Below are 11847 nucleotides of genomic sequence, written 5' to 3' on the forward strand. Positions count from 1 at the left end.
TAAACCACTGGAAAAATTAGTGCAGCATTAGAATAGTATTTGGGGAAAATGGACATTAAATACATAGGAAATTTACTTCCTACTTACAAACCTACACAATTTACAGCAACATTAGGCAATTAGAAGACCTGGATGTTATTTATATTAACTTATAATAACCACATTAGAGATGAAGTACCACTCACAGCAAAAGGAATGTAGTGAGACTGAAGTTTAATATCTAGCATTGTTAAGAAACTGACATCTAACAAAACAAAAGTGGAATGCCGATTTCATAAAAATATACACATATAAAAGTATCTTTGTGCCTGAATTCCAGAACAGCTTCTCCAAAGTAGTGCTTCTAGAACTTTCAAGTTTTAATTATATTCAAAGTATTTATCATTTCAATAAAGTTGGCAAATTACATTCTTATATTATTTTCTTCCTTGATATCTTCCTGAACAGAAAGCATCACTAATTCAATAACAGGTCCCTCATGAATGGAGATTTTTCTTTTTCTCCCCCATGAAAGCAGCAGAATATTACGATTTTAATATTAGAATGAAACCCATTTGTTATTCTATCTACTACACCTTCTCCATTCTTTTATAGAGCAAGCTAGTCGACAGTGATTTGGCAAAAAGAAATTTAAGTCAACAACAAGATGAGCTGGGCTTCGGTTTCCGATGAAGGTTTACTGTATCTGTTTGAATAAAGTGATCTGATCTATCTTCAGAGGCTAGAACTCTTCTAACAGCTTCTTCAAAGGCTGCTGCAACGTTAGTGGCATCTTTTGCACTGGTTTCAAAATAGGGATGGTTGCCATTATTCCTGCACCAGTCTTGGGCTTCTTCTGTAGACACTTGCCTTTCATCAATATCAACTTTGTTACCCAGTATCACAAATGGAAAACTTTCAGGCTCCTTGACATCTGCATAATAAATGAATTCTTTCTTCCAGTTGCTTAAGTTTTGGAAGCTTTGAGAGTCATCCACGCTGAAGGTTAGCAGGCAACAGTCAGAACCTCTATAGAAAGGAGTCCGCAAGCTCCTAAACCGTTCCTGACCTGCTGTGTCCCATATCTGCATTGTAACAAAATGTCCATCAACTTCCAACTCTTTATTTAAGAATTCCACACCTATTGTATGAAACAGCTGTGCATCGAACTTGTTGGTGACGTATCTGTTCATAAGGGAACTCTTCCCAACTCCACCATCTCCTAGCAGTATTACTTTAAGGAGTGATGATTTTGCTGCCATTGTTACAGGAAAAGATCCTCCTGTTTTCCTAGACCTGTAAAGATTAAGGAAAATAGTTGTGAGCACCAACTTTTGCACACATAAATATCTAGAATGTGTTTTAAATTCCACCAACATCAAATTTAATGTACAAAAACAGGACTCCACTAAACAGGCAAACTGTAGATACATTCGAGTATGAGTACCCACTCAAGAATATAAAATTTAAGAGGTGTCTCTTCCACAGACTGCAGTCTGCATCTAAGCAGTATGCTGCATAAATTATTAGTCTGTCACTCAGAACTATTTTAAACCCCCCCACTTTGTACTGAAGGGCTATCACATCACATTCAACAAGTGCTATAATTCATTTATGTTCACTGGAAAAGGTTCATGGAAAAAAGCGTAGTGAGAGAATTTTACAGAGCATGTGCCTTGAACTAGTCACTTCAGTGCTGTATTTTATTACCAAAGTTATTTTTTAAACCTTTCAAAGGACTAGGAACACAGTTATCTATGGAACAAATGCAAATGCTGTAATTTTATTTAGATGAGCATTCAATAGTTTATAGTTTACTCCTTGCAGAACAGCATTGATGAACAGAATACTATTAAAACTACCACAAAAGAAAATTTGCTGTTGCTACTTCAATGATACTCAAAATGTCACATACTGAGCCCAAGCTTACAATGATAGTTCAGTTAGCAGGTGTCAACTTCCCATAGTAAAACTGTCAAAAATACTGGAAGTGCTAGTGAATAGTCTGGCTACCAGCATGGGGATGGCAAATTAGTGACACCAAAGAAGGCTTTTTAACTGTTAGACTTAAAAAGAAATTTAAAAAAAAATCCTTTAGCACTAAAGTAGTTTGTTCATTAGTGCTTTGTACCCAACCTTTGCCCTCGCAACTGTAGTGTCATCTAATACTGTAAAATGGTGTTTTAATTGCTTGGGAGTAAAGTTTCATGTTATCAAGCCCAAACTGAAGTTTCTGTATGAGGAGAACTGTATTCCTAAACCTGCCTGACAGTTTGGGCTTCAGCCCTAACAGGCTTCTCTGAAAATAGCATCTATTTAAAATGGAAATGGGTCATAAGTTGCCTAGTCCCTCTCTTTCTTTGAAGGAAGGAATGTGGTCTTGCTAGTTGTAATTAGCATTACTGGCATATACATCACCCACAGTGTGGCTGCAGAATTAGTACCTGATACAAGCTGGTGTGAGAGTCATATGACTCTGTGCTGCCTTACAATCAAGGCCTACAGTAGGAGCAAGAAATTTCAGGAATTTTTTTTTATCAGTACTTTCCATCTTTGAATATTTACTTGCTAGACACAATCTACAGTAAGACAGAAGGAGTAGTTTGAAGCCTCAATACAAAAAAAGTCAAAATACAAGGAACTGACTGCTTCCATTAAAATTTTTTTCAGAGCAAGTAATTTAATTCATTCAGACTGCATCATTAACAGCAATATTTATAAAACCTTAATTCTGTACAGGTTTGTATGATAATAAACTTCTTAGAAGCTACAATAAGATAGTTCATTTACCCTTCAGAGAGCTACAGGATAATGGCTTTGGCTCAGGTTATGAACACATACATTTTAGTGCATGTGAAAAGCCTCATTAGAGTCACTGGAGTACTTGCATAAGAGTTGCAGGTTTATGCTTAACTCTGAAAATGGTCCAGGGTAATTATCTATGTCTCCAGTTTCTACATCAATAGATAGGAGCTGCTTCTTAATAAATAATGCTTTCGTGGGAACACAGGGTACTGAATGTTCTCCTGTTCTTCCCTACCACTGCAGGGAACAAGTTATAATTTATTTTTCCAGTCCTGCAGAAATTGGAAGTTCCGAGAAAGACACAATGTGCATAAATAACTGGCTTAAGTAGTTCTGACTGGTACTATGCACTTGTTTCTTGAGCATCTGCATTTTTATCAATGGCAGTTATTATCATGAAATTGTCCACAAGGCCACATTTTAAACAAAATACACATAGGGAAAGTGTTAACAGTATCTACTACTTTGTGCATCTAGAACCTGCTAAGTTAATTTGCACAATCTCAACTATGTGGGCCGTTCCAGTGAGGTCTAAGAGACTGATGACCATAAAATTAGTTTTACTGGGAAGACAATTACAGACCAACCACAAACTATCAAAAGCAGCCCAAACTGGTCCTTTCACACAAAAGCTACAGAAAGTCTTCCATGATGTTGCAGGCAATATTGCTTTTCAGGACATTCAGTTTCCACAGCTGCCATGCAAGGCTAGAATTAAGTTTCTGTAAAGTTTTTAATCCAAAATAATGCAATATATGTTCAATCATTTAAATAGACGCTGACAAGCTGTATCTGAAGCACCAAAGAAGCATGTCTGAAAATATTAATAAGTATTTTTGTTTGAAAGCAGCTAAAACTTTATACATTTACAGTTTTATTACTATATAAGGGACTCATCTGCAGCCACACTGATAATGTGATTTAGAGTATCTGCTGAATCAGAGTTGTATTTTTCAGGACAGCAGACTGCTGCATTTATTTTCTGATTGTGCATCTTTAAATAAGTTAAGACTTTTAAAGAACTCAATTTTTGTAATTGTTTTTTCTAAAGTTATGAAGCCTTAACACTCCAAGAAATAATACAATGATAAAATACTTAAGACACCACAAGAATTAATGTCATTTCTCCTATTATACAATTTATCTGTATAATGTGCATTTTGAGTGTTTTTGGAAGGGATGGTTAACATACAATATGATGTTTCCGAAGATTTATTACCTTAATTTTTCAGTTTAAATCATCATTCATCATCTGAAAACAAAACAAAAGCTTAATTCCTAATGTGCATCTAATTGTTTTACCCAGCATCAGGAATTACAAGACAGTATAGAATTACATGTAACTGTTTGCTCTAGTTATTTCTTAGTGAGCTACAGAATTAGTTAACATAAAAATAATCTCAACCTAGTAGACAAAGAGCCTGTAACAAGAATAATTTTCCTCATGTTCTTCAAGAATTTCAATATTCAAGTAAAGTCAGAGCAAATAAATAAAAAGCAGCCCCACTCTGGTTCATTTTGATAGCCATTTCTGAATTGCTTCCCCTAACTTAAAAGGATTATAGTGCTTAAATCACTGACTTAAATATTCCTGTTGAAAGCAGGGAACGTTTTCTACTAAATATAATTTATAACATGATCATATACCATAACACAAAAAAGTAAATTTATTGTTACCTTTCAGGATGTCCCTTTTAAACAGTAAAATGAATTGCAAGTCAAATGTTTCCACTATCAGTCCAAATATTTGCTGTCACAACGAAAGACAAACAGCTAAGCAACCTCAGAAAAATCAGTTTGTATTACAAAATCCAGTCCTGCAAAGCTTAATGAAATACCACTGCCTTGTCCAGACTATCCATCTAGATTGTCTCACTTCCATATGTCAGCTTAATACCTGTCTTTTTTTTTGAGAGCAAAGACCTCTCTTGCTTAGGTACTGAGGCAGCACCCAAAGAAAAGTAAGATTTTTGGTCTAGAAAATCATAGCAGCAACATGTGAACTCAAGTCTAGGAATCTGTCCTTTTTTCCTATAAAAATAATTTCAAAGATTAAGGAGGACCCACTCACACCAGTGTACTGAATGCTGAAGACAAATGCTAACTCAAGTTCTATGGGATAAGCAGTGCTAGGCAACACAGTAACTGCACTGCATCTATAATGTCAGCAAGCTGCAAACCCCACGTAAACTATTCAGCAAACCAAGGCAATTGGACCTATGTACAGTTTCATTTTTCCCATGCTGACACCAGCCACTGCAGCACACCATTAAAAACCCAAACAAAAAAAACACACACAGCAACTGAAATCTCACCTCCACTCCCCGTTTTTAATAGGGCACCAAAACCTGGACCTATTGTAATACCACCACTGAACTGCCTTAGCAATTTTGAAGAAACAGATGTAAGGGACACTTCTAATTTCCAGACAATTGCTTCTCCACTTGTATTTACTTTCTAACTTGTAAACAGGCAAGAAAATTTATTTCACTTATCACTATCATTCAGTGGTCACTGGTGAACCACCTGCTATACAAAACCAAGACTAAAGCTAAAGGTTTTCTTGAGGATATGTAATACACTGTTCTTTAAGTGAAGCTGTTAAATGTAAAACAGACTCAAGTTTGTTCCCATCGTGTAAGTAATCATGTTTACTTACAACCTAGTAAGCCATCAGCCAAAAAGGGCCCATCTTTGATTTAAGAAAACACAATAAAGTTATGGACAAGCAGAATTAGCAGTTCTAAGAGCATAACACTGACCATGTTTCACAACTTCTTAGCTTCAAATTTACACATATAAGCACATCCATTTCAGCTTATCCACAATTTTATTTACTAAGTCACCGTATTTTGTTACGCCACTGGTATCAAATTAGAAGATTTAAAAGGCACGCCATTGCAAGTATTTTGACTGAAAAAAACACTTGCCTTTCAACAGAAATGTAAACTCCCTCTCTCATTAGTAGTTGGGTTTTTTTTCACACAAACAAAGCATTTGACAATAATTACCAGGCTAGCATAGCGTAATTTGTTAGTTACATCAAAGAATTACATTAATTGCTTCTCTGTGAATGGTCTGAAAAGAAGTCCCAAGAACTACAAGAGTTGCAGCAGAAAGGGCAGAATCCAAAACTACATAGTTTTCAACACTTACTGTTTGTGGAGGATTTACATTTCTCAGCCCTCAATCACTACAGTGGTTAAACTTGTTGCCTATAGCAGATCTGCAAGTTTCCAAAAAGCTGAAAAGAAAGGACAGAAGCACATTTTCTCACTTTTCTCCCCTTAGTCAATCCTTGTTCTTGTATTTGGGAGCTAGTGGTTTATACCCTGGTCAATTAAGTGGCACAAGAATGCTTTTTTAGTGCATAAGAGGCCACAAACATGTTTGACCTTGAAAGACTTCTTTCTCAATTCAAAGGAAAACAGCCAGATATGAAGCCAAGATGCTACAGGCTTTGTACTCTCGAACGTGTAACAAGCAGAGACATCAGTCAGCCTCCAAACTGACCCTCCCCTCCATGGGGCACTGACATAAGAGCTGTGGATCAGGAACACCCCTTTACTGATAGTCTCTTGTCAGCTGCCTCAAAGCCCTTCAGTCATACAGCTCGACCTACCAAAGTCCTAATCTCCTCCCAAGTCTTCCTTCCTGTATCTGTGATTTCACCACTGCACTATTAGAAGATAACCTGTCAGCGAATTATTAAACATGTATCCAAAAGAAAACAGACTATTTGAAATTGCCTCTAGTTGTAAGCAGCCTTGATCTAAAACCAGAATATCACTAGAATTTACTTGTAATTTCTTATATGAACCCAACCCAAAATGAACTGTCATTCAGCTGTTGCCACTCATTTGGATACCAAAAAAGTTTTATTTGAAGATTTCTTTGTAAGGTTGTTTTTGACTCCTTTGAAGCTCAGGATTCTAGTTCAAACAGTTGCCTGGCATGATTCAGGACTATGAAAGAATCAGTGGCCAAGGGAATGAATCCTGAAGTTCACATACCTCTTGGATTATTAAATCATTTCAGTACCTACTGCCAGAATCACTTCGTTTATTCTAACTTCTAGCTAGACACAAAGTCAATTAGCAAAATTTGTCAGAAGAAACACCTACATTTTTATCTCTCCCAGTTTCATCTTGCATAAGCCTAACCTTCACCTCCAACCTCATTCCCCAAATTCAAGCAGAATGAGCAAACTTATTTGTTCCAATTTAATCAGAGTTGACATTTCTCAGCAGTTCACAGTTAAACATCTTCCAGCTTAGATATTCTATTACTTTCAGCCAACTTTAAAAAACCCTTTGGTGCTGCTGCTCCTGGTCCAACACTGCTGACAATGCCTGAGCTAGTTGACATTCTCCTTGCAACCTACTTCTCTATTACTGCTTCCACCCTTTCAATAACTTATCCAGCAATAATTTCTGCCCAAATGTGCTCATCCTTCTTCCTTGCATTAGCTTCCCTTCAGGGAGTCTTAGTAATAGCAGCCTCTATTGGTTCAAGGCTACCTTGTACATTCATATTCTTCCCAGCGTAACCCTTGTGATGAAAGCCCATCCCTAAGGCATTAAGTGGGTTACACTGTACCAGGCTAACACACTTGTCTGCTGTGCTCAGAATGAAAACAAAAACAAAACACAGAGGAGAATGAACACTATTAAAAAAAAAAAAAACAAAACATCAAACCTTAAGGACTTCTAACAAGCCTTTTTGCTGGGAAGTTTTTATTCATTGCGAAACATTTATGTAAAATTCCAATCCTAAGGAGCTGGAAGATCTGTTTCCCATATTTTATTACCAAATAGACACAAAATAAAACAAAACTTGAAATCTAAATATCTTATTTTGACCCTCTGCAATTCTTTTTTTACACATACTTTCAATTTAAGGAAACTGATGGTGTTTGAGCACTCAAAAGTAAAACAAGGACTGCTAGAGCAGTTTTTTTTTTGGTTTTTGTTAATACACACTGTCTCTTTTTAACTTTATGGAAAAGGCTTTACTAAAATTAAGACAGCAAAGACAGCTCCATACAACCTGAATGAAGACAGAGAAAAGTAACAGTTCATTATAAATTTGATGTTGGTATGAAAGACAGATAGAGCTGTACCATCCTTTGGTTAGGTTTCTCTGAAAATAAAAGTGCTAAGAAAAAAAAATGTTTCGGATTTATTTTGGGTATGTGCGCTCTCCCTCCAGTCTACCATTACAGCTTGTTATCTTCAAAGCTACTAAAAGTAATGGAAAAACACTCTGAAAAAACAAACAAACAAAAGAACCAAAAAAACCCCAGTCACACACAGCCACCCTTGCTCTAAAAAAAGCTAGCACTGTCAACTTCAGTGTTGCACAACGCATTAAAAGTAAAGACAAATAAAACCCACATGCTTATTTAGTGTAGCTGTAAATTATTATGGACAAGAAAACAACACGTAGGATGGGAGGCTGCATGACAGCTATCTCCAGACAAGTATTTCAATTCCTGAACAAAACTTAGCCAAGTTCCCTACTTAACTGTCCCACCCAAGTTAATAAAACTTAAATACTCTCCATGTATCTAATTATATGTAACCTTGCTATAAAGGCACTAATGGAGGTTTTTTAATCCTGTTATCCACTAAATTGTTTTGAAGAAGTTATATGTAACACGGCTTTACTTACACCGAGATCACCCCATTAACCACCCAGACGTAAGGAATTCCCAGTCCTGGCCCATCCCTACCCCTGCCCACACCTGAGCCCGCAGAGCCACCTGCCGCCACGGGGAACTCCCCCGGCCCTGCAGAGGGGCTGAGCCCAGTGTCTGCTTCAAAAAAGAAGAACTGAAACCCAGGGCGTGCTGGGCAGGCGGCCCCGCTCCAGCACAGAACCCACTGGGCTGGAAAAGACCGCTGAGATCAGCGAGACCAACCTAGGGCCGAACAGCAGCACCCTGTGAAGCAGCCCACGGCACCGAGTGCCACGTCCAGTCTTTCCTTTAACACCTCCGGGGACGGCGAGTCCACTCCACCCTGGGCAGCCCGTCCCAAGCACAAAGCAACGAGGAAAAGGAGATAAAAGGAGCTTTTCTACTTCCTCCGCTCCCAGTCTGAAACGCGCTGAGGACACAGATACGAAGCCGCGTTTCACCCTGACAGACCAGTGATCTCTTCAGACGTGAGGAAGCGCTCCGGGCTCGGCGACCGGCCACACGCCAGCTGGAGCCGCTTCCCAAAGGAGCCGCCGCCTGCCCCGGAGTCACGGGATCCCGGATCACGCCACATTCCCCGCCACCCGCACCGGCTCTGGGGAGCGCCCGGGGCCCCTTCCCACCGCGGGCCCGGCCGGGGCTGCCCTCCCGCTCCCTGGAGGCTGCGCCAGGGAACGCCGGGGAGCGCGCCTGGGATCTCGGACAGCGGCGGGGGAGCGAGCGGGGAACGCGCCAACCAGGGAAAGGAAAATAACGCAACCTGACTCGGCTCCAGGCCGCGGGAAGGGAACTGTCGCCGTTCCCGGGCGCGCTGGGGAAGCCGATCCCTGCCCGCGGGAAGGGGCTGTGGCCGCTCCTGCCGCCGGTGTCGGTCCCGGGCTGCGCCACCGCCGCCAGGCGCTGCGGAAGGAACGAACATGGCGGACAGGCCGGGGGCGGGACCGGGCACCACGTGAGCCTGGCCCCGCCCACCGGGCAGAGGCCACGCCCCGACGGGAACGGGGGCAGGCGCTCAGCCCGGAGCTGCGGAACGGAGCAGCGGGAGCAGCGGGAGCAGCGGGAGCAGCGGGAGCAGCGGGAGCAGCGGGAGCAGCGGGAGCAGCGGGAGCAGCGGGAGCAGCGGGAGCAGCGGGAGCAGCGGGAGCAGCGGGAGCAGCGGGAGCAGCGGGAGCAGCGGGAGCAGCGGGACAGCGGGAACAGCGGGACAGCCGGCAACGGGAAAGACTGTGCCCACAGCCAAACCAGGGCCGGAAAGGCCCAGCGGGGGCCATCTCTCATCGAGCACTATCGTGCGCCGTCTGAGAGCGTTCCACCGGAAAAGATAACACTTCTACTTGCTCTAGACTGCCCTGCATTATTAAGCCCGAAAATGCCTTTATAAAGTATCTGCCGGTCAGAGATATTTATTAAAGGCAGTAGTCTCACCGTGCTCCACACTAAGGGCCCCAGGTATGCCAACTCACAATTGTAAAGCAGCTTCACTTTACAAGTAGAAACGTTTAATGTGTCAATGAAGAAATTCATCGAAATACAAAGCACGCTATCTTTTAAAAGTAGCCAGGCACTTTTTTCCTGTACTAATTCAGAATAACACCAACTTGACTGTTAAAACAAGATCACAGGATAAAAAGCTAAAGGAGACAGCGATAAGAGTCTTTTCTGTGCTCTTACAACCTCCTCACAAGGGCAAAGTATCATTAAAATGAAAAAAAACCAAAAAACTAAAGAGGTTCCCACACCATCAGGAGGAATAGGTGATGACAGGCATAAGCACACCCATTTGCTCAAGCAGTCATCACATGCTTCTGATCATAAGGCAGATGCAACCAGACTGGAATTGCCACTTGTAGAGTTGTCTTGTTTTGGATCAGACATCAACACGGCCCAAGGAATGCAAAACAAGATCTCAGTATCATCAAAAGAAGATGTCTTCTACTGACAGGAACAGGATTAAAGGCAGGCCATGCTAGAGGCAAATTTGATGATACCAGACCCATTTTTATCTAACAAAGCTGGATTTCAAAAATTTTTAAGTGCTTTTTTCCTGGAATCTGCTTTCATCCAATTCTAGAATAAAATACAAGCAAGTGCTTGGAGGGGTAGGAAAGTGGACTTTAAATTATGATAATTCTAAAAGAATCATTATTTTATTATTTATAAAGAAAAAGCTGCATTTAGAATTGGAGGAAATAATTACTCTATTTTGCACTTAATACCTTTTGGGGAGAAGCTACCATGTTTTTCTTTTGAAAAAACACTGGATTTTCTTTTGAAACACATTGGATACATGTGAGGAAATTTAGAATTGCAGGATAGTTTGGCTTGGAAGTGATCTTTAAACGTCATCTAGTCCAATCACCTGCAATGAGCAGGGACATCTTCAACTAGATCAGATTGCTCAGAGCCCTGCCACCATCAATCTGGGCAACCTGTTACAAGGTTTCATCACCCTTGTAAAAAACCAATTCCTAGCCTGACTATAGTCAGTCTGACCAGTCTGGACCTGTGCTCCTTTCTCATCCTACTGGAACAGGCCCTGCTAAGAAGTCTGACCCATCTTTCATATAAGCCCCTTTTTAGGTCCTGGAAGGCTTCAATGAGGTCTTCACAGTCCTCTCTTCTCCAGGCTGACCACCCTAGCTGTCTCATCCTTTCCCCATAGAAGAGGTTCTCCAGCCCTCTGATCATCTTGGTGGCCTCCTCTGGACCTATTCCAACAGGTCCATGTCCTTCCTGTGCTGGACACCCCAGAGCTGGATGCAGGTAGAATCTCCTGAGCGCAAAGTTCTGGAGCAGAACCAACTCCCTCAACCTGCTGCCCACGCTGCTTTTGATTCTTTCTGGGCTGCAAGTTCACATTGCCAGCTCATGTCCAGCCTCTCATCCACCAGCACCCCCAAGTCCTTCTCCTCAGGGCTGTTCTCAATCCATTCAATTCCCAGCCTGTATTGACACCAGGGGTTGCCCTGACCCCGGTACAGCATCTTGTACCTGGCCTCATTGAGCCTCATGAGGATCCACTTGAACCCAGTTCTTCAGCTTGTGCAGATAGCTCATTTTGACTCACTGTACAAGCCTGGTGGCCCCGTTCCTGCGCCCCACCTTGTGCACCAATCCATCTGACAGGATGTCCCCAGACTTGCCCAGTTCTCACTGGAGTTTTGGCAGACCATTGTCACCAGACCTGCCTTGCTCTTGTCTGGGTGCTGCTGGACAGTGACCCTTACAACTGAAGCCACTGTCCCTGCATGCCTTGTCACCCACCATCCTCCCCTGGCTCGCCTCCCCCTGTGCAGCAACCCACCCTTGCTGGTCCCCTGTGCAACAACCCACCCTTGCTGCTCCCTTGCATGCACCTTCAT

The 11847-nt window shown here is 41.5% G+C and overlaps 1 protein-coding gene across 3 annotated transcripts; it reads right to left on the minus strand.

The window, feature by feature from the left end:
• Positions 1-196: 196 nt before the first annotated feature.
• Positions 197-9412, minus strand: RAB9A (RAB9A, member RAS oncogene family). Of its 3 annotated transcripts, XM_068180050.1 has the most exons (3): positions 9246-9386; positions 5941-6028; positions 197-1275 (listed from the first exon to the last, which is right to left on the minus strand). In XM_068180050.1, the coding sequence occupies exon 3, from the start codon at positions 1239-1241 to the stop codon at positions 636-638; it is 606 nt and encodes a 201-aa protein (XP_068036151.1). In that variant the 5' UTR covers positions 1242-1275; positions 5941-6028; positions 9246-9386; the 3' UTR covers positions 197-635. The 3 variants fall into 3 exon arrangements, with proteins under 3 accessions (XP_068036151.1, XP_068036153.1, XP_068036152.1); XM_068180052.1 differs by lacking the exon at positions 5941-6028 and having other exon boundaries at positions 9246-9412; XM_068180051.1 differs by lacking the exons at positions 5941-6028; positions 9246-9386 and adding an exon at positions 4004-4034.
• Positions 9413-11847: the final 2435 nt, after the last annotated feature.

This window comes from Anomalospiza imberbis, chromosome 2 (genome assembly GCF_031753505.1).
Source record: "Anomalospiza imberbis isolate Cuckoo-Finch-1a 21T00152 chromosome 2, ASM3175350v1, whole genome shotgun sequence".
Taxonomy (NCBI): domain Eukaryota; kingdom Metazoa; phylum Chordata; class Aves; order Passeriformes; family Viduidae; genus Anomalospiza; species Anomalospiza imberbis.